Source organism: Lampris incognitus, chromosome 20 (genome assembly GCF_029633865.1).
Source record: "Lampris incognitus isolate fLamInc1 chromosome 20, fLamInc1.hap2, whole genome shotgun sequence".
Lineage (NCBI taxonomy): Eukaryota > Metazoa > Chordata > Actinopteri > Lampriformes > Lampridae > Lampris > Lampris incognitus.
In genome coordinates this window covers 10875173-10898503 of record NC_079230.1, presented here as the reverse complement: position 1 = coordinate 10898503, position 23331 = coordinate 10875173, and the positions used below count along the sequence as shown (strand labels likewise).

The following is a 23331-nucleotide window of genomic DNA, read 5'->3' as shown; positions in this document are numbered from 1 at the left end:
CGCTGACTGGTAAGTAGTGGCAGATGTTAGCTTGCATGGTAATGGTTGTGAACATTGACTCGCTAGTCGGATTCTCGGGCGCCATCATACGGGTACTGCTGCTCATCTGCGGTGTTGCGCCAGTGCCCCGTCTGCCAAAGTTAAATGGCTTTCACCTGTTACTCCATAATAAAACCTGGAGGCTGGAATAACAGACTCAATAGGCGAGGGTCTAACGACAGGATGTTGTGTTGCCGTAAAGCCCCTTGAGGCAAATGTATAATTTGATACAGCTTCCACTTTCTGACAGTGGATCCAAGTGTTCCATGGGACATCCAAACACTTGGATATTGTTTTGTATCCCTTCCCCGCCTTCTGCATTTTAATCACTTTGTCCCTTACTTCAGTATTATGCTCCTTTGTCTTCATTTTCTGATGGAGTTCACGCCTGGCTAATAAACTTTACACAGAGTGCTTTTTATTTTATTTTATTTTTTAAGCAATATATTTATTGAATTTTGTTTGCAAATTACATCAAAACAAGTAATAGCACAGTACAGCAAACATTTTCACCCTACCCCCCCCCATAACCCCGTCCCTATAATGAGTAATACAATTCAAAGCAGGATTAAAGAAGATAATAAAAATTAAAATTAAATGTAAAAATAATAATAATAATTTCTTTCACAGACTGATTAGAGGGTGTGGGTTTTTTTCAGTTGCTTTTACGCATATAAACAATCAGATAGAGTTGTTCTACTCCCCCAGAGCTTGTTCTTGCTGAAGCAAGTTACCAACATTAGTATTACGTCTTAAGAGGTACAGAAACAATCCCCAGATTTTATCAAAAACACCTTGTTTACGTCTAACAATATACATTATCTTTTCCGTTGACATGTTTGAAGCCATTTCTTTAACCCACATACCAATTCTTGGTCCATCAACACTTTTCCAATTAAGAGCAATTACACGTTTTGCTTGTAATATACACATATCTATAAATCTGAACTCATTGCTGTGTAAATGTGGGATGGTAGGATGTAAACCGAGAATAAAAAGCTTTGGACTCAATGGTAATTTCTTTGACAAAATTGATCAATCATATCAACAACATCTTGCCAGGTTTTCACTTCCACACATTCCCATATACAGTGAAACAGCGCCCCCCTTGCCTCACTACACTTAATACAGGCATCAGGAATATTGTCATTAAACTTGTGCAATTTAACAGGAGCTATACATGTACGCATCAGCCATTTATACTGTAGAGGCTTTAGGTTGCTGCTAACTGTCTGTCTCTGGGCCTCTTTACATGCCTCACTCCATTCTTCTAAAGATATTTCCTCCTCTATATCGAGTGCTTTTTATACTAGTGTAACCGGTTATTTTCTTGCCCGGTGCGGGATTCGATACGAGGTGTACTGCACCACAAGGCGACATCACTAACCGCTCGGCTAAAGGATCAAGCTAACGGGTCTTATTAGTAGTTTACACTAGGGTTGCCAGCCGTTCCTTAAAAAAAGGATAGTTCCTTATTTTATATGTGTGTGTGTGTGTGTGTGTGTGTGTGTGTGTGTGTGTGTGTGTGTGTGTGTGTGTGTGTGTGTGTGTGTGTGTGTGTGTGTGTGTGTGTGTGTGTGTGTAAGGCACATTATATTTGTTATGCCCGCGCCGGCCCGTCCATCCAACCCCCGTCCCCGTCCCCTGTTCCTTATTTTCATTTCAAGGACTTGGCAACCGTTACTTTAATATCTTACAGGTGCACACTGATTATGGCCAATTGTGTTAACCTGTGTTTGTCTTAGAAGTAATTTGTCATTTGTGTAAACCTGGAGCTTTCAGAGCACAAAGGGTTGCGCTATATTTTAATTGTTTATTTACTAGTAAAAAGTTAGCAAAACATAACTTCTTTTGGCTTTGAGAACATGCTGTTAGAGTTTATGGTTCACCAAAACAACGCTGTTCGGGAACACATGTGTGAGTATCTTTTATAATCCAGAAATGAGTGATGACTGTCAGGGGGGTTTGAATACTTTTACAAACCACTGGGCATGGGTTCTGTGTATTGCTGCTTGCACCTGCGTTTTTATTTGTTTTGCTTTTGTATTCTGACCTTTCTCACTACCTGTTCTGTGCTTGGTGGTCTTTTAATGCCCACACCGCCCTTCTTTCTTTCCTGTTTATCTCTGCTCTGAGGATGGGAGGGAGGGGGTGCATATGTTCGATTGTGTTGTGGCGATGCACAAACGAGGGTAGATTCACCAGGGGCTGCTGCTCCTTTAAGGCGGACATTCAGAGTGCTGACGTAGGCACTGCTTAGAGTTTCCGGGGGGGGGGGGGAGACGTGTTTGCAGCAGCCTAGCGGTTAGCTGGTTGCCGCGAGAGATTGTGCTGTATCGGTGTCGTTTTGAATTGACTCGACTCGATCTCTCCGTCTCCTCAATCCTGCACTCCCACAGGGTCATGTTATAAAAAAATTGCAAAACCTGGGGCATCTGGGTGGCTTGGCGGTCTATTCCCTTGCCTACCAACATGGGGATCATCGGTTCGAATCCCCGTGTTACCTCCGGCTTTGTCGGGCGTTCCTACAAACAATTGGCCGTGTCTGCGAGTGGGAAGCTGGATGTGGGTATGTGTCCTGGTCGCTGCACTAGCGCCTCCTCTGCTCAGACGAGGCGCCTGTTTGGGGGGAAAGGGGAACTGGGAGGTGTGGGTATGTGTCCTGGTCGCTGCACTAGCGCCCCCTCTGCTCAGACGAGGCGCCTGTTTGGGGGGAAAGGGGAACTTGGAGGTGTGGGTATGTGTCCTGGTCGCTGCACTAGCGCCCCCTCTGCTCAGACGAGGCGCCTGTTTGGGGGGAAAGGGGAACTGGGAGGTGTGGGTATGTGTCCTGGTCGCTGCACTAGCGCCTCCTCTGCTCAGTCGGGGCGCCTGTTTGGGGGGAAAGGGGAACTGGGAGGAATAGCGTGATCCTCCCACACGCTATGTCCCCCTGGCAGAGCTCCTCACTGTCAGGTGAAAAGAAGCGGCTGGTGACTCCACATGTATTTAAGGAGGCATGTGGCAGTCTGCAGCCCTCCCTGGATCAGCAGAGGGGTTGGAGCAGCGACCGGGATGGCTCGGGAAGAGTGGGGTAATTGGCTGAATGAAAAAGGGGAGAAAAAAAGAATTGGTTGCGAAAAGGGATTTGTACCGTTTTGGATGAACTCAGATGGCCCTCATCAGTGCACGTGGGGGCTCTTACTAAAATATTTTAAGATACCGTGATTCCTCACAATGACCACAAATCTATCCCCACCAAGGAAAAAAAAGTTAGGAGTCAGTAGCGGTCAAAGATGTGAAATTTGAAATTAGGTGATATTGCCTGTCCATCTCTTTAATGCTTCTTCTTTAAAGGTTACTGTCTCTGACCTTTCTCCACTCTGCTTGGAAGCTGACCAGCAGGCTTGGCTATGGCAGATGATGACCCACAGCACCCCATGCAGCAGAGTGAGTCCATCAGCAAAGGCAAGTCCAGAGGCACGGTAGCTCAGCCAAGAGTGCCTTCAGAATTTATAGTATTACATTATTTTCATGGATGTAAACAGTCCATGTTTTTACAATGTATTTACATTTACATGCTTCTATGTGTACATTTGGCCTCATTCATCAATCATTTGTACTTACAAATTTGTTCTTACACACGGGTAATGGAAGTGTTTCATCCTTAAGTTTGTCTCAGAGACCAGTGTAGAACCTAAATTTAGACATCAATTGGCTAACATTGACATCTTTGCACGCCTGGGTTATGACTCTTTGCAAGAGGTAGATGATAGATGTTAGGGGGGAGGAATTACAAATAACGATCAGGCTTTGCTTCTGACTGTCAGACAATCTTGAGGGCTAAAAAAAATTCCGTGGGTGTGAAAGAACAAATTTGTACATATGAACAATTGATGAATGAAGCCCATTGAGTGTGCCCACATCTAGCCTGGAAACACTCTCCTTTACGATTTGATCATGTGAATACTTGATTTGCAATTGTTTCTTATTCACTAAAATGATGAGACATTACATGGTAATCCTCTGAAGAGTACTCCTCAAAACAACCCAAAACGAATTATATAATTAAATAATTAATCACGGAAGCTTGATGAATAATCGTGTGATTTCTCTCCAGGATTCAGGACCTTCTGCACCTTCATATATAAAATAGTAGTGCTCAGTAAAATTATATCAAATCTACTCCAAACTGCTGTCCAAAGTAATGACGGTGCTCAAATGACACAAGAAAAAAAGAATGGCGAGGCTAGATTATTCTGACAATGTGAACCAGATGTAATTATGAAAATTGGTTGTCACTGCATTCTCAAAGGCTTATTGAAATGTATTGTGTGTGTGTGTGTGTGTGTGTGTGTGTGTGTGTGCGCGCGCGCGCGCACGTGCACTGGCAACCATTGCAGATCAGACTGAAGTTGAAAGCAATGAGTCAGCTTTGGTGCAGGAAGAAATGGTGGACCTGAGCACCATTAGCCTGGTAAAATCTTCAACCTGTTATCAGAGATCTTGTCAACAGTGAAGAATTGATTGCAAAGTTTTCTCTTGTGCACTCACAAATAGGAGGGGTATAGAGTTACATTATATCTACATTGCTGATAGGCACCAAAGTGGAATACCACTCAATTCAAGAATTCACATACATTTTCTGTTACTCCTGTGGTCCGGGGCTGTGCGATACGTATTTGTGAACATGAACAACTATTTCCCAAAGCCAAAAACTAGGCAGCTAATATGACCCGTAATGCCATGTAGTGTGTACCATGATAGGCTGTCAATTTTCCCATGAGCAAGAGAAAGATATTTTGAGACTTTGCTGAGTGATTGTTTAAGCTTTTAAAACCTGTGTGGTGGGGATCTTGATGCTGAACAAAAAAATGTTCATACCCCTTGAGAATCCTCCCTGCTAGTCATCTTTTCCAACTTAATTCTCAGATGTACTGTACACTGTAAATGACTTCAGTGGTAAGTTTGCTGTCTGTCGTCAGTAACATAGACTAAACTTTCTTAAATTAGACAAGTTGTGTTTTTATGGCATCTTAAAACCAATGGTATTCTTGTTTTTTAAATTAATCCCTATCACACTGGGGTGTTGTCTTGATTTTAGCGTTGGTAGATTTAAGTATTTGGTGTAGCACCAACACCTGGCTTACACTCATGGTCAAAGCTTCCTTTTAACTATTAATCTATTAGGGATGCCCATTTAGATTTTCCTTGATTGACATTCACTCAGACTAGCAAACACAAAAACAGAAAAAAATCACTGTTTCCCAGGCTTTAGTATGGTCAGAAGCCAGACAGCTCTTGTGAGTTTGCAGGCTCAACTGCTTGACATGATGTGTTGCAAAATCAAAACATGAGGACAACTTGCAGAATATTTTCCATTCTAAACCCTAATATCTGAGAGATGTACACTCACCGGCCACTTTATTAGGCACACCTGTCCAACTGCTCGTTAACGCAAATTTCTAATCAGCCAATCACATGGCAGCAACTCAATGCATTTAGGCATGTAGACATGGTCAAGACGATCTGCTGCAGTTCAAACCGAGCATCAGAATGGGGAAGAAAGGTGATTTAAGTGACTTTGAACGTGGCATGGTTGTTGGTGCCAGACGGGCTGGTCTGAGTATTTCAGAAACTGCTGATCTACTGGGATTTTCACGCACAACCATCTCTAGGGTTTACAGAGAATGGTCCGAAAAAGAGAAAATATCCAGTGAGCGGCAGTTCTGTGGGCGAAAATGCCTTGTTGATGCCAGAGGTCAGAGGAGAATGGCCAGACTGGTTGGAGCTGATAGAAAGGCAACAGTAACTCAAATAACCACTCATTACAACTGAGGTATGCAGAAGAGCATCTCTGAACGCACAACACGTCGAACCTTGAGGCAGTTGGGCAGAAGACCACACCGGGTGCCACTCTTGTCAGCTAAGAACAGGAAACTGAGGCTACAATTCGCACAGGCTCACCAAAATTGGACAATAGAAGATTGGAAAAACGTTGCCTGGTCTGATGAGTCTCGATTTCTGCTGCGACATTCGGATGGTAGGGTCAGAATTTGGCGTCAACAACATGAAAGCATGGATCCATCCTGCCTTGTATCAACGGTTCAGGCTGGTGGTGGTGGTGTAATGGTGTGGGGGATATTTTCTTGGCACACTTTGGGCCCCTTAGTAACAACTGAGCATCGTGTCAATGCCACAGCCTTCCTGAGTATTGTTGCCGACCATGTCCATCCCTTTATGACCACAGTGTTCCCATCTTCTGATGGCTACTTCCAGCAGGATAACGCGCCATGTCATAAAGCTCGAATCATCTCAGACTGGTTTCTTGAACATGACAATGAGTTCACCGTACTCAAATGGCCTCCACAGTCACCAGATCTCAATCCAATAGAGCACCTTTGGGATGTGGTGGACCGGGAGATTCGCATCATGGATGTGCAGCCAACAAATCTGCAGCAACTGCGTGATGCTATCATGTCAATATGGACCAAACTCTCTGAGGAATGTTTCCAGTACCTTGTTGAATCTATGCCACGAAGGATTAAGGCAGTTCTGAAGGCAAAAGGGGGTCCAACCCGGTACTAGCAAGGTGTACCTAATAAAGTGGCCAGTGAGTGTATATTACCCATTGCTTATAAACAATTTCTTGTTCAACATCTGTGAAATAGCTAACACTGACTCTATGAGTTGTGTGACCAGGCTAGAGTCAAAACGCTCAAGTCCAAATGACAAACAATCCAAGACATTTATTTGATATAACATGTGCTTATTTGGAAATATCAGAATTTCGAGGGTGTCTGGGTGGCATGGCGGTCTATTCCCTTGCCTACCAACATGGGGATCGGCGGTTCGAATCCCCGTGTTACGTCCAGCTTGGTCGGGCGTCCCTACAGATACAATTGGCCGTGTCTGCGGGTGGGAAGCTGGATGTGGGTATGTATCCTGGTCGCTGCACTGGTGCCTCCTCTGGTTGGTAGAGGCGCCTGTTCGAGGGGGAGGGGGAACTGGGGGTAATAGCGTGATCCTCGCATGCGCTATGTCCCCCTGGCAAAACTCCTCACTGTCAGGTGAAAAGAAGTGGCTGGCGGCTCCACATGTATGAGAGGAGGCATGTGGTAGTCTGCAGCCCTCCTTGGATCGGCAGAGGGGATGGAGCAGAGATCAGGATAGCTCGGAAGAGTGAGGTAATTGGCCAGATACAATTGGGGATAAAAAAAAAAGGAGGGGGGAGAAATATCAGAATTTCAATGGATTAGACGCCTAGGTGTATAGATTTTTTTCTGTTCAACCATGAGCCCCTCAATTGAGAAGACCTGTTAGGTAGCAATATCAACCTTCTGACACAAAACCCTGATTATCTAGAGTTCAAATATTTGTGGGTATCCCCATTATTTGTCCTTTTAATTTTGCATTCTAACCCTTTAGCTTAAACTTTCACTCACCCAGGGCAGTCTACAGTGAACAAGCGAGTGCTTGTGTAAGGAGATTGCTTGAGGACACTTTGAAAGGATATGCATGGTTTTATTTTTTTTAATTTTATATATATATATTTTTTTTTGTGTTTTTTTTTTTGGTTTTTCCATGATCTTATCTACTGTGGAATAGGCATATCAGTTTTTCATGGTCATAAGTAGGAGAAATAGCCTATGCAGAAAAAAGCAGAATAATAGCTCTTTGGGTTGCCAGATTTGGAGAGCAAGGAGTTTAGGCTGTGATTACTCGTGTGTGCACACTGAACCTGCACAGTCACTGTCCTCTCATCAACTGAATTAATAGAATTAATTACTACTTGCTGCCTGGGAACACAGCTTTGGCATTTACATGCAGTGACCCATACCGCCTTCGGTGCAGTGTGTGAGTGTTTGTGTGTGTGTGTGTGTGTGTGTGTGTTTCCTGTCATGATATCATTTGGGTAATACTGGCGATAGCCCTCTCACCACCTGCTACGGTTTTAAATTGCCAATGAGAGCCAGGCCTGGGCCAGGTGTGTTGGGTGGTGGTGGGTAGGACACTGCGGTTGGGTCACAGAGTTAGAACACAGTCATCACCAGTCAGTTATAATAATTATTATTGCAATTTCATTTGTTGTGGTTTTGCTAAGTTTTACTGTCAGCACAGCGATTCACCATCATTTCTTCCCACCATTTCATGTTTATATCCCCCCTGCCCCAATTCAGCGGAAACGTTTTATTGACTGTGTGGGACTGTCTACTGTGACAGAGGAGGTCGACAGAGCGTTGGACACATTCGTAGCAGACGCCTCCATCAAAGTCATGGTCATCTACTTAGACCCCCACAGAGGACCACGGGTAGAGTACGCCATGCCTTCTCAGGTATACATACTCTGTCCTCAACTAAATATAAGTTCTGAAGCTGCTGTAAAGTACTGCATGCTCGAATAGCAGCAGAGCCCAATGCGAGATGTGTGAGCCCTTAATGAAAGAGCCGAGCCCTATAATGAATGTCTGGCATTGAATGTAACCGGCGGTTTAGATAATTCTTTGGAGAATGTAGGAGCAGGGTAAGTTTATTGTGATGATGAAAGTAGTTCTTGAAAGTACTTCAAGCAGAGAGAGTGATGTTTGGCTTGGCCGTGTACGTACACTCGGCTATACATGTTGCTGCTCGAAAGAGGAAATTGGATCCCTTTATTCCAGTACTTTATGCAGCCTTGTCCACCTTGTCTCATACCTTCTCAGCTTTCATTCTGATTAATTGAAATGCCAAAAAGCAGTGAGTCAAGGTGGACTAGCCATTCCCCTCATCAGCCTCAGAGATGTGAAGTAGAGATCGCTAGCAGATTGTTGAAGACGGGCATGTAAACATGCAAAGAAAATGCTCCCTGTCACAAACATACACATGGTACCTTGCAATATTATAACTGATAAGAGCTTTTGTAGATTCTGGTAATGATGTCCCCGAATACCAAGTAAGCTGCATCTAAAGAGGCCCACAAGAATTAACAAAAATGTCTGCTGTTTCATGGCTGCAGTGGTTTCCTGCTATCAAGAGTGCACTGAAGAGAATCACAAGACGCAGGGATTTAATTATGTATTTCTCTATGCCTGTATGCCTGCAGTGTTTGGACTTCTTATACACTCTCACTCTGTTTTTGTCTCTCCTCTCCTATTTCCTGCCTCACCCCCACCTAGTCTCTCTCTCTGTCCCTGTCCACCATTTCCATTCTCCCGTCCTGTTGTTTCTACCTACTCTCTCTCTATCCCCCCCCCCACACACACATACGTTCATATCTGTGCTTGCCTTATCTCTGACTCTCTCCTGGCTCTCCCTCACTCCACTCCACTCTCTCTCTCTCTCTCTCTCTCTCTCTCTCTCTCTCTCTCTCTCTCTCTCTCTCTCTCCACATCAACAGGTGACAGAGCAGCTGGTCTACTTCATCCGCACATTGGAGGCACCAATCACAGAAGAGACGTTTGAAATAGCCGTGCAGTTTGGCACGGTGCGTGGCAATGCCACAGAGGCCCTGCTGCGGCTGATGAATGGCGTGCATGCCCCGCTGGTCACCCAAAGCTCTGCCTGGACAGGGCACAAGAATTTATTCACTGCCCCCATGCACTCCTTCCTCATTAACCTCACAGGTAGGTGTTGTCTTTGGTTGGGGGGAGAGATGGGGCTGTCCAAGTAATGACTGTTCACAGAATGCCCTGACTCTTTCTCTCTCACCTTCTGTTCTTGTTCTAAGAAGGTTGGGAAGGGTATTAAAGAGGGCACCTTTATAAACAAAACATCTCCAAGTGAGTGAGCGAGAGAGAAAGAGCAAGCGATAGACAGGCATGTGCTTCAGTTTGGTCAAACACTACATTCCCCCCCTCCTTTTTCCCCAATTGTACTTGGCTATTTTCCAAGCCATCCCGGTTGCTGCTCCACCCTCTCTGCCGATCCGGGGAGGGCTGCAGACTACCACATGCCTCCTCCGATACATGTGGAGTCGCCAGCCGCTTCTTTTCATCTGACAGTGAGGGGTTTCACCAGGGGGACATAGCGTGTGGGAGAATCATGCTGTTCCCCCTCCCCCCTGGACAGGCAACCCAACCGACCAGAGGAGGCGCTAGTGCAACGACCAACTCCGGCTTCCCACCCGTAGACACGGCCAATTGTGTCTGTAGGGACGCCCAACCAAGCTGGAGGTAACACGGGGATTCGAACTGACGATCCCCATGTTGGTAGGAAACGAAATGGACCACTACACTACCTGGATGCCCAGTCATACACTACATGACCAGAAGTATGTGGATACCCCTTCTAATTAGTGGGTTTGACTAATTCATCCATACCCATTACTAACAGGTGCGTAAAATCAAGCATGCAGCTGCTAAGCAATCTCCATAGACAAACAATGGCAGTAGAATGGGTTGTACTGAAGAGCTCAGTGACTTTCAGCGTGACACTGTAAAAGGATGCCACCTTTCCAACAAGTCATTTCGTCACATGCCCTGCTAGAACTGCCCAAGTCAACTGTAAATTTGTTATTGTGAAGTGGAAACATCAAGGGGCAACAACAGCTCAGCTGTCAAATGGCAGGCTACAAAAGCTCACAGAACAGGACCGCTGACGTGCTTAGAAACTGTTCTCAGTTGCAGCTCTTATTAATGAGTTCCAAACTGCCCCTGGAAGCAATGTCAGCACATAATCTTCATCGAGAGCGTCATGAAATGGGTTTCCATGGCCGAGCAGCCACACATAAGCCAAAGATCCCCATGCACATTGCCAAGTGTTGGCTTTTGTGGTGTAAAGCACACCACCTTTAAACTCTGGAGCAGTGAAAACATGTTCTCTAGAGTGCACCAATCCGCCTGTCAATCTCCCGCTCCATCCTACCCTCACTCGTGAACAAGACACTGACATACTTGAACTCCTTCACTTGAGGCAACAACTCATCCCCAACCCGGAGGGAGCAATCCACCATTTTCCGGTAGAGAACCATGGCCTCCGACTTGGAGTTGCTGACTCTCATCCCGGCCATTTCACACTCAGCTGCAAACCACCCCAGTGCGTGCTGGAGGTTGCGTTCTGAAGATTGAAGAATCCTGACAGAAATCCTCTTCATTCAGTCAACCCCCCACCAATTCTCATTTTGTGATATCATCTTCAGTCAATACACTAACAATCAGAGGCAGTTCAAGGATTGTGAATTCCCAGACTCAGATCTTGGCCTCCGGGGTAAACATTTCTGCAGTGAGCCGTAGCAACTTCATCCTAAATTTGCAGATTCAATAACAATGAAATCATCATGATGTGCCTACTGTGACTTCAGATGGTGGATTTACAACATAAATGAAAGTGGAGACCACAGGTATTAGTGTAGATACTACTGTAGTATGGCTCTCAGCCCCATGCTAGGCTTCACAGTAGCAATTTGGTGCTTGTTTTATTTGGCACAAAGCTGTACCTCATTCACCGTGCCTTCATTGATTCACTTCTGTCTTCCAAACATCATGCAGAAGCATGCATATACTAACACACACATCTACACACACATTGAAAAACATATTTTAAGACAGACAGACACACACACACACACACACACACACACACACACACACACAGAGTTGCATGCAGAAACACACAAACCCACATGTCTGTGAATGTTCTCATTCATCCAGGTCATGGTTATCCAAAGGAGTTGTCCAGTTGCACTTGATTCAACTCCTTTGGATACACAAACCCAAAGTTTTCTGCTTTGTGCTCTTAACAATTCTTTTTTAAATGAAGTCTCTGAACTGTTAACTTCAGTGGTTCTCAAATATGATAGAGTTATTATGGATGGTGATTTAAATCGGCAGATTGACAACCTCTCAGATTCTCTTGCAACCAACTTTTTAAATATTACCAACTCTCTTAACCTTGTTCAACATGAATCCGGCTCTATGCATGACCATGATCGCACTCTTGACCTTGTTTTTACCCTCGCTCTGACTTTGAACTCTCTTTCTATGTTTGATTTTGTCTCTGACCACAAATGCATCATTTTTGACACCATACTTCAGTCTTCTGCTCAACCACAGAAGCACACAGTACACTCTTGCTTCTTCAATGCCAACTCTGCAGCTACTTTTCATCCTGTTTCTCTGATTTTCACCCCCCCCCCACCTGACTCCTCCAATGTTAATGATCTTGTAACCTGGTTCAATGATCAGCGTAGTTCTGTGTTAGATACCACAGCTCCCTACACTATCAGGTAGTTTTCTTCAGCTAACTCTTGCCCCTGGATTAATGACAACATTCATCATGAGAAAAGCAAAGTCAGAAGAGTGGGGCATAGGTGCAACAAATCCACACTCAGGGCCCATCTCCTCTGTCTGAAAGAACTGCTGTCCATTCTCAACCAAAACACCAAAGAGACGAGCGTTTCCTACATTGCAGGCCTAATTAGGGACAATAAACACAATCCAAGGTTCCTGTTTAACACTAGAACGACTGGGATTTCACTCCTACTTAAAACGACCTTGGGCCATCAAAATGTCATCCGGTTTTTAAACTCTATATTCTGTCAAGTAAATACCCAGTTGAGATATTAATGCATTGCATATGTTAGTATGTCTGTTAGGAAACAACTGACACCAAAATTAACATTTGAACAACTATAATACTATTTTTTTTTAATTTAAGCTTCAAAGAGAAATTATTGAACTTGAATAGCAAAATTGAAAACATTACCTGAAAAACAAAACGGAAAATGCATATTTGTAATCTAACAAACGTAACAAGGCCTATAAATCATTAAATTTAAAAAATTAACTGAAAATAACCATTGAAACTGTCCCAAACAACGACCGGAACTTAAAAACTACTAGAACGACCGAGGGCAGTCAAAATTACCGCCATGGTTTTTAAACTCTATACTCTGTCAAGATAAATACCCAATTGAGATATTAATGCATTGCACATGTTAGTATGTCTGTTAAGAGATGACTGACACCAAAATTAACATTTTAACAACTTGAATACTATTTTTCAAACAATTTAAAATCGCCGCTGTCCAACGCCTGTAAATACTGCAATGCCTCAGTGGTAGTCATGGTGCATCTGAAATGGCATCTGTAACCAGACATGTTGACAATAATAAAAAATCAAGTTTAGACTATTACTCCGCACTAGAGTAATAGGCGCCTTCCCATTGGGAAGGTGCCTATGAAAGATCATTGAATGCAGTGAACTGTTAGAGAAATCATATTTTTTCGTAGAATGTAAGCACTTCAATCAAAACTTTGCTTAAATTGACAAGCCCCTGTTAAAAGCCATATTACTCCTGTGCTGTTTCTAACACCCAACTATAATGCTGTGTTTGAATGCCAGACACCAGATTCAAGGAGGTGAACAAGACTGTGCTGTACATTCCATTGGAGGCCCTGCAGCAAAGCCCTGAGGAGGCCAGCAAGGACAAGGAGCTAGTGCAGAGACTAGAGAGTAAGTCCGAGGGGCTGTATGGGTGTGTGTTTGTGTGTAAGTACGTGTGTGTGTGTGTAAGCATCTGCGTGTATTCATGAGTGGTCATGCTATTCTTGAGGATATACGTGTTTTGTTTGTGTTGTGATTGTGTGTATGTGTAGGTATATGACTGTGTGTTTGTGCATGAATATACATTTTTTTTAAGTGTGTACCTGTATAAATGCATGTGTGTGTCTGTGCGTGTTTATATGAGTGTACATTGGCACACTTGCCTTTGTCTTTTCTGCATCTCTGAGGATAACGTTGAAAAGGTCACTTGGACTTTTATGTCTTTATCTGTGTTTCTGTTCAAAAACACCATTGAAGCTCCAAGCCCGTTTCCTGACTAGTACTATTCAGAGATTTGATTTAATGAGGCACCAGGCTCATCACCTCTTGTTGCCTCCTCCTCTCCCTTTGTCTTCCACTCTGTCCCTCCGCCATCTCTCCAGAACCTCTGAGATCTCTCCCTTTCCTCAGAAGTGCTTTCATTTGAACCTCTACTTCTCTCCCATGTACCCTCTTCCTTCCTTGCTCTCAACCTGCCTTCTACTCTGCTCACCTTTTGTCCTTCTCCTCTTCCTTCACCCCCCCTTTCTCTCTCTCTCTCTTTCCATCTTCCTCAGCCCACTGTTCCTTTCCTGTAATCATCCTGCATCCCTCACCCCATCTTCTTCTCTCTTCCAAACCTACCTGCTGCTCACCTCAGTCTCACTATCTCCTTCCCGCTCACTCTCTCTCTCTCTCTCTCTCTCTCTCTCTCTCTCTCTCTCTCTCTCTCTCTCTCTCTCTCTCTCTCTCTCTCTCTCTCTCTCTCTCTCTCTCCCTCTCCCTCTCTCCTCTTCTGTCCCTGTAGTCGTGGTAATACACTGGACAAGGCAGATCAAGGAGGTGCTGAATGCCCAGCAGGCAGTGGTGATAGGCCAAAGCTTGGGTCCCCTGGAGGAGATCAGCTTCTGGAGGAGACGTGGCACTGACCTGTTGGGTATCAGCCGACAGCTGCAGAAGCCTGAAGTCAGACTCATCCAGAACACCCTGCAGCTCTCCAAGTCCTCCTACATAACATCCTTCTGTAAACTGGCCGAGGAGATACAGGTGCCTGTACTGATAGTTTGCATGTACCAACAGCCATATCAGTAAATAAAAGAAATAGCCTGTCATGTTTTTGTTCTAAGGTTCCTATGTGGGAAATTTTATCATCAAATGGAAGTGAAAAAAAGGTCTCTCACAGTGTCTAGAGTGGGAATAGCCATGCTGCATTGCAACTGGGTCAGTAAAATGCAATTTCCACTTTGTGTTAACAGCGATGAACCAACTTATTTCAGAGGACTTGGCTGCTAAATCTGTGCATCAGGCAGCTTCCAGAGAGACAGGCAATATGGAGGCAAATGAAGGCAAAGTGTGGCCTGAAGCACCGCACAGAATGACATTCAGAGAGCTCTGTCTAGCATAGTACATTTGCTGGTAGAGCCACCACAGAAGCTCAGTGTGATGAATTATATGAGCAAACTGGGAATACTGAGGCTCCATCCACTATCCTTTTTACAGCCCAACGTTCTAAGGGGAGACAGAGCCTTCTCCATAGCTGCCTCCTCCCTCTGGAACTCTATCCCCAAACACGTCAGAGACAGCTGTAATCCATCCATGTTTGAGTCATTTATCAAAACTCACCTTTTCAGAATTGCTTTTAATGTGTGATTAATGTTGTGTGTTTTATGTTTTTGGTGTGTTGCTTTTATGTTCATTTTAACTTATGTAAAGCATCTTTGAGGACACTGAAAAGCGCTATATGAATAAAATTTATTTTTTATTATTATTGTCATTATTATTAATATTAATAATAAAGTTTGTCAGCTAGCCAGACAATCCATTTAAGGCTGGTTCTTTCCAACAGCATCTGATTGGATTGGTGGGGTTGATTTAGGCAATCTATAATGAATGACACTGACTGGCGCTCAAAATTGCACCCAGTTACCTTACTGTATGAAGCAAACCAGAGCCCAAATGGTATATTTAGATGAGAAATGGGAGTGAAGATGTGAAGCCTCCATATGTCCTGCTGCGTAAAGCCAAAAATAGGCTGTGGGCACACTGCACTGTGTTAGTGTTTCTCTCTTTGGTGTGATTTGTGGAGTTGCGCTTGACATTTAACATTTATCATGGATGGCGAACACCAGCAGATGTATGGCATATGTATGAATCACAATTCACAACCTTTTGCAGGAAAGAGGATGGTTTGAGTTGTTGCCCTGGTTTAAGACCACTCAAGGCTTGATAAGGTTGAGTTTAGTTTGTATGTGCCAGGTGTAAATTTGAAGTTTGACTATTTGTTCTTTGTTTGTCAATGTGTATTTGTGTGTTCCAGGATAGCTCTCTGCAGGCCCAGTCCAACATGTCCTTCTTGTCCATACTAAAGGAGCCTTGCAAAGAGCTGGCCCAGCTACACCCCAACCAGGTGGCCCCCAAGCTCCAACACATCATTAACCTCATCCGCATCATCTGGGTCAACTCCCCCTTCTACAACACCACAGAGAGGATTACAGCTCTCTTCCGCAAGGTAGCCACTTTTCACTAGGTCACTTCACCTGGGGAGGTTGTGTGCATACACACACACACACAGGCTTGCTTTGCTTGCTTGCTGGTAGTCCATCGAGTCTTATGATGACATCCCTCCTCGTTAATGGTGTGTTTTTTGATGACTGTAGAGTCCAATTCTTGATCCACGAGTTTTATTGCACGTTGGGCATATGACGTCTGAGTTACTGGGGGCAGGCATGGTTGTTTGTCTCCTTAGTCTTTTCTGTTGTTTTTTTCACATTCCTCTCAATTTCCAGCTGTTCTATACATCTGTGGCAGATCTCCTGCCAGTTGGAATGGTTGATGGCAGCTTGCTCTAGTCTCAAGGGGTCGATACAATACTTCTTCAGTGATGTTTTTAGCTGGTTTTTGTATCGCTTCTTCCGACCACCTGTGGACCGGCAGCCCAGATGAAGCTGTCCATACAGGACTTGACGTGGCAGGTATTCTTGAGGCATCCTGATGACATGCCCAAGCCAGCGCAGTTGGTGTTCAGTGACCATGGCTTCTATGCTCTTGCAGTTAGTTCTAGCAAAAATCTCAGTATGAGGAACATGGTCACGCCACTTGATCCCCATGATTCGCTGCAGACAGCTTATGTGGAACCGCACCAGCAACCTTAGGTGGCGGCTGCCTGTATGTGACCCAGGCTTCACAGCTGTATAGGAGAGTTGTGATGCAGACGACTTTGTAAATGGCAATTTTGGTATGCAGGTGGAGGTGTCTGTTTTGGAGGACCTTACGTCGGAGTTTGCGGAAGGCTACAGAGGCTTGTTTGATTCTATTATGAGTTTCGTGATCACTGTTGCAGCCCTCAGAAAGGATGCTGCCCAGGTATTTGAAAGATGGAGGATTGAGAGTGGTTGGTGTTCTATAGTGAAGACGGGCATAGTGAGTGGGGGCTGGACCTCCATTGGAAGGTCCAGTGAAGACCCAGACTGCTGTAGGCATTCACAATTGCGGCAAGGATGGTTTGCAGGTCTTTTTGTGTGTGAGCTACAAGAGCGCAGTCGTCAGCGTACTGCAGCTCAAAGACATGCACTGCAGACAGCTTGGTGGTTGCCTCAAAATTTCGGGTGATGAAGAGGTTTCCATCTAGCCTAAAGTCTATTGTGATCCAACTACTTTCTTCCAGATCTTTATGAAAAAGTTTTGTGACACATAGGAGGTAAATGTTGAAGAGTACTGGTGCTAGCACACACCCCCACCCCACTCCAGTGCATCCATTAAATATACAAAAAGAAAAGCAATTAATTTAGTAGTGTTTCACTGGAATTTTGAGAGTGGTTAATCTAGTAACATTAACTAAACAACCGTAACATTAACATCGAGAGGTGCCACGGCATTTACTGTTTGTTGCTAGGTTAATCCCCAGAACAATAAAGCCACTCACCCTGGTGAAAACCAAACGACAACTATTGTGGAGCACCTTGGTACCAAGGTCATGGACCCAACCGCTAACAAACAAAGTTGCATGCCTCCATACTTTTGTATGCTTCATTTGTTTTCTTTAGTAGAAGGATGTCTGGAGAACAAGGTAGTTATTTATATCTACTGCCTCAGGCAAATCTTTTCATTCAGTTGAAAAATCGCTCCTCTTCATAACATAAGAATCACATCCAACATATCTTATTTCTGTTTATACATTCCTCTTGTAATATCATCTAAACTAGCACAGTATGGGTTTTCCTCCATCTGATCCATTCTGCTTTTCACTTCCTGCCCTCCATCTGAATTTCATGCATCATTGGAATCACATGACTGCAAACAAGCTATTGACCAGTCTCTAATCTTCCTTTCTTTTATAAACTGCAAGAGAGAATTGTGCATCAACAACTTTCGACCCATTCAGAAGAAAACTATATACGAAGCTTTTCAATCAGAGCCTGTTACTCCACTGAAACTGCCCTGACCAGAATGGTGAACAATCTTCTACTAGCTATGGACTCTTGATTCTACTTCTGTGCTCCTACTACTGGACCTCAGTGCAGCCTTTGACTCCATTGATCACTGTATACTATTAGACAAAATAAATTGTAATTTTGGTGTCTCTGGCTTAGTTCTTGCTTGGTTTAAGTCCTACTTGTCTGGAAGAACAATTTGTCTGCTAAAATAATATTATATTGAAGTTCTCTGACATTAAATATGGCATACCTCAGAGCTCGGTTCTTGGCCCTCTACTTTTCTCTCTTTATATTTCCCCTCTTGGCCAAATTACACCCAGTCATTGAATAAATTTCCATTGCTATGTGGATGATTCTCCGCTGCACTAAATTTTCTGCTTTTAAATTCGGATAAAACTTAGATGCTGGTTGTTGGCCCTGCTAGACACAGACACCAATTTGATCAAGTAACAATAACAATCGACAGCTTTGTGATTTCACAAAGTGTGGCAGTCAAAAATCTGGGTGTTACGTTTGATCCCAACCTTTCCTTTGATAAGCACGTTAAAGAAATCAACAAGACTAGCTTTTTTCACGTACATAAAAGCTAAAATTTGGTCATTACTGTCTATCGCTGATGCAGAGACTAATACATGCATATGTGTCATCCAGACTTAAATACTATAATGTTGTATTTTCAGGTCTGCCACATGCTAGTACTAAAAGTCTTCAGATGGTTCAAAATGCTGCAGCTAGAATCCTAACCAAGTCAAATTTGTAATATGTGATAATGGGCTACATACATAAAATTGATTTGACTTTAAAGCATTATTTATTTTATGCAGAAAGAATTCCATCAGGTACTGTCCCTCTCCCCCTCCACACACAAACACACACACACACACACCTCCCTTCTCTCATGGACCAGAACAAGGCTCACTGATGTGAACTTCATTTGTGTGTGATTTTTGTTAAGCTCGTACTCTAATCACAGTGCATTTGTTTCATAGTAGCGTGTGTATGGTTGTCCTTCTCTTCTTTAGCTTAGCCTCCTTTTCTTCATCGGTTTGTGGTGCACATTGTGCATTACGTGTGTATCTGTTGTTGGCAATCTTGTGAGCAATTTTTAGCATTTGCACATGTATGTCTGTGCATGACTGTGTGTAATTGTGTATTTTCATGTGCAGTCCCGTGTGAGTGCCATTTGTAAGTTCATCTATTGACAATCTGCTTCTATGCATTCTATGCTCTCTATGTATAGCCTCTGTGCACTGCCTGTTGGCACCTACATCTTATCGGGCTCAAACTTAGCTTTATGGCACTTACTTGTGTTGTTCTCTCTTGCCTAGATCCTTGCTTTTGTTGTATCAGCTCTCAGATGTACATCGCTTTGGATAAAGGCGTCTGTTAAATTAAATTGTAAATTGTGTGTGTGTGTGTGTGTGTGTGTGAGAAAGAGAGAGAGAGACAGAGTTGCCATTGCCCCCATTCTTCCCTATAGGGCCTCAGCCATTTTTTACTTTCTTGTTGGAGCCCCCCCCCCTTTCCTTTTGTTACATTTCCCAGGGAAATGGACAGGTAAGAACCCAAACACATGACACAGACAGGGAGGTTACAGTAACACTGGGTTTAATGGTCATGGGCAGGCATGTGTGTGCTTTTATGTGCACATATGTCTATGTATAGTGCATATGGCTCTGTATGCGTGTGTGTGTGTGTGTGTGTGTGTGTGTGTGTGTGTGTGTCTTAAGCATTCATCTGTGAGCTAAGGGATATGTGGTATAGGTTTGCACACTTGTGGCATATTTTTATGTGTATATGTGTGTCTGTTTGTATATGCATACACATCTTCTTGAATCAATACAGACGTATGCCTAGCTGCAGTATGCCTACATCTGCTGGTTCAATTTGGCCTTTAGAGGTTATAGGGACCTAACTGCTTCAATCTGGGAGTTTAAGCCAATGAGCACAATCGAATATTCAGTCGAAGCAAAGTGTTACACAAAACAGTCTCAAGTGTAAAATAGGTTCAAGGTCTGTCAATTTAAGTCAGTGCCATGAGTAACCTTTGATATGAGAGTCAAGAGGTACCAGACTCAAGCTGTCATACACCGAGCCTTTTTATTTTTTATGGCTAGTTTTTATGGCATTTCCACATGCAGTGGAAACTCATGTGAGTGTGTGTGATAGGGCTGTCCCTTTTTCCAAAAATTAAGTTTGAACGAATTTGAAATGACATATAATTCCTTAGAATGAATTTGAATGCCCCCCCTCCCATTCAGTACCATAATACAATGCAGTCTGGTCTATTATTTTTTCTGTACACTTGGCTATGCGGCCCCCCAACAGGTATAAACTACAAATAACTGTGTAAAAAGCGATTACAATCTGTTTAAAAATGATTAGAATAAATACCTCATGTACCAGAGGTAATGCGACGCAGCAATGCAACGTTGTGGGTTTTTTTTTCATTGCACATTAGAATAAATCAACCAAATCAATGTGTATCCTGTAGTTATTATGATCTAGTTAATGAATTCAGTACTAGTTAATATAGAGTGCTGTAGGAATGACTTGTTTTTGTAGACCAACCCGGAAGTTAGCGTTGCCTGGTTCCTTCGACAAAAAACCAATGCGATTTTTCTATTGGATTTTGGAGTACGGCAGAAAATAATCTCTTTGGCAAACAAAAGATTATACACGTTTTGTTCAGAAAGAAAATCTGCACAAATGAAAACCACTTTTATGATTTTTGAAGTGTAAATGCAATCGCCAGAAGTACAAGGCTAACGTTCGGCTATGAACGAACTACACCACAGTGACTTAAATGTCACCACCACTAAGCTTCTAACTTGACATTTGATTACACGCATACCTCTTCTACAAAAGCCTTTTGTCTTAGTGTGACCCGATCTAGCTAGTGGTCATGGCTGTGTCAATTGCCATTCTCACATCCTTTTTCAAAGATGACCAAAAAAGTGTAGATAGGCACGGGAACCATTTACATTTCAGAACATGTAGAGCAGTGCAGCCTAGCTAATGGTCTGCTTACCGGTGCTGTCGGGGCTAGCATGAGGGACAAGGTCTATTGAGTGTCGGTGAGGGAAGTTGGCAAGAGAGGGAACAGTATAATATGTTAATTCATATTAGTGTTATATAATTATCATTATAGACCAGTGTGCTGGTCTTTTATTAACATTATATAAATATAAGCTGCATACTAAAAAATTATCAACTTAAGGTTTTTCATATATTTAACTACTTTGTCCACCTTTGCAATAAATACATTTAAAGAGAGCAGCAGATAGTGTCCTCACCTGATCTGTCCAATGACATGTTGGTATAATGCCATATGTAGATTTTACAAATCCAACCTTTATCACAAGTAAGCTTTGTATTACTCTGAGCTGACCCGAGAGAAGTAGACTACAACCTCCCCCCAAACAGCAAACGCTGTAGAATTAAGATCTTCAAATGTAAAAAATGCCCATTACTTACACACACACACACACACACACACTCCCATAAAATAAGTTTGTTAAAATTAACTATAAACTTAATGGCTGCTGTTAACATGAAACCCGCCACTACACAGGTCTCTACAGGTGAAGAGGGTATTCTCTCCACACAATGTGAATGCCCACGTGAAGAATACAAATGCAGCCGCAATTTGTCATCTTTGCTATCTGCAATTTCAGCTGCACAGACACCACTTGCCAGTGGAAGAAGCCAATGGCAGCTAAGAGGATACAGTCAGTGGAGGAGCTGTTCCCCCCTCTGAATAAACCCTGTAACCCGCTGACAAGACCACTGACGAGCAAAACTGGCTGAGGCATAGCCTCAAGTCATAGCTTGTGAAGATTCTCTTCTCTCCATTCCTCTGTCCATATACCTTTTAAATATGGTAATGGTCAAAAGACAAATAATTTGTAAGACTGCTGGTTTAAAGTTATGTTTTCTCAGTTCAGAGTTTGTTTGTTTATTTCCTGTTTCGTACAGTTCATAATGCTGTGGCATTTGGCTGAAAATTCCTTTCAGCCAAGAGTGAATCTTAGGTTTTCATTTTAATTACCATAGTAACAGCAATGAGTTTCATCAAATAGTCAAGAGTAAACTGTCGTTGAATTCTTCATTTTGACCTTAATGGACCCAGACCCAGTATCCACACTAATCCAGTCCATTCCAACTGGTGTAATACCTCCTTTGTGCTGTCTCTTCAGCTGAGCAGTATGAAAAACCAACAAATGCGTGCATTGGAGCGAGTAATGAACAGGCTAATACCTTGGTCTGGCTGTGTATTTGTCTCTCTTTTGTAGCTAATGAGTTTGTACTGTAATACTGTACTTTGTATCCAGGGGTTCTATGTGACACAGTCGGTATTATAGATCCTCACTTGAGCATGTAATAAATGTAAATCTGGCCTACTGTAACATGGTGCCCTGAAGCTCATTATTTGTGACAAGTATGTGCGACAGACAGTGTTTGTTTTCTGCTGCATTGCAGATGAGTAATGAGATCATCCGCCTGTGCTGTCGAAGCATCTCTCTGGACGGGATCTTTGAGGGCTATGTTCTCTCCAGCAAGCAGACCCTTACAGAATGCATCGACTGCTGCCTGGCCTGGAAGGAAGCTTACCTGCAGACTTCACAGAGGCACCACAAGTAGGAGGATATGCTCACACCCCCTGCACATCCACCCAGTATGGGCGCCTAATGCACAGGCAGACTGACACCACCTGCACATATGCTTATATTTGCACACAATGCCATTGACAGACAGATACACATACAGACAAACACTAACAACTATGTTGGCCATATGGATTTTAGAGGATGACTATTAACAGTTCCAAACATAAGTGTTTGTGATTACATTTTAAGTTGATTGGTTTCACACCACTCCCTCACTTACCCTATTTATTGGTAGAAAATGACACATCCACCTGCTATGTTGTGCATAATAGAACACTTGTGTTTGATGGCAATAGATGAAAGCGTACCTCCTCACTTCAGAGCATTTGCAAATGCACAGTACAATGACAGTAAATCACTGCAAACATCTCTGCTTCTCTCAACTAACTACCTCTCGGATACCCCCTTTACACCAACATGAACGTAGTTGTCACTCTGTGATGGTGCTAGTGCCGGTTCACAATTGGTTTAACTTGAGAACCTCTAAGAACCAGTTTGTTTTTCCATGGGCTGGCTAGACAGCCAAGTCATTACATCACTGTATACGTCTCCGCTTTCCCAGCAAGATGAGACGAGCAATCAACTGTGTATGTTTTGAATTTTGTGCAATTTTCATATGTCATTAAATTCACATCTGAGAATTTTTGAGGCAAGAAATCATCTGTGTGTCAAGGACACAGAGACTGGCAGACACAAATGCAGGCAGGCAG

At 43.3% G+C, this 23331-nt stretch overlaps 1 protein-coding gene across 1 annotated transcript in view; it reads left to right on the top strand.

Annotated features, from left to right (window-relative positions):
* Positions 1–7983: 7983 nt before the first annotated feature.
* The window catches only part of dnah2 (dynein, axonemal, heavy chain 2), a 223342-nt gene continuing 207994 nt past the window's right edge, over positions 7984–23331 (top strand). Inside the window, exons 1-7 of the mRNA XM_056300849.1 lie at positions 7984–8005; positions 8242–8354; positions 9395–9620; positions 13339–13449; positions 14327–14565; positions 15836–16027; positions 22434–22591. Of these exons, the coding sequence (XP_056156824.1) occupies positions 7984–8005; positions 8242–8354; positions 9395–9620; positions 13339–13449; positions 14327–14565; positions 15836–16027; positions 22434–22591 (1061 nt within the window). The remainder of the gene's footprint in view (positions 8006–8241; positions 8355–9394; positions 9621–13338; positions 13450–14326; positions 14566–15835; positions 16028–22433; positions 22592–23331) is intronic.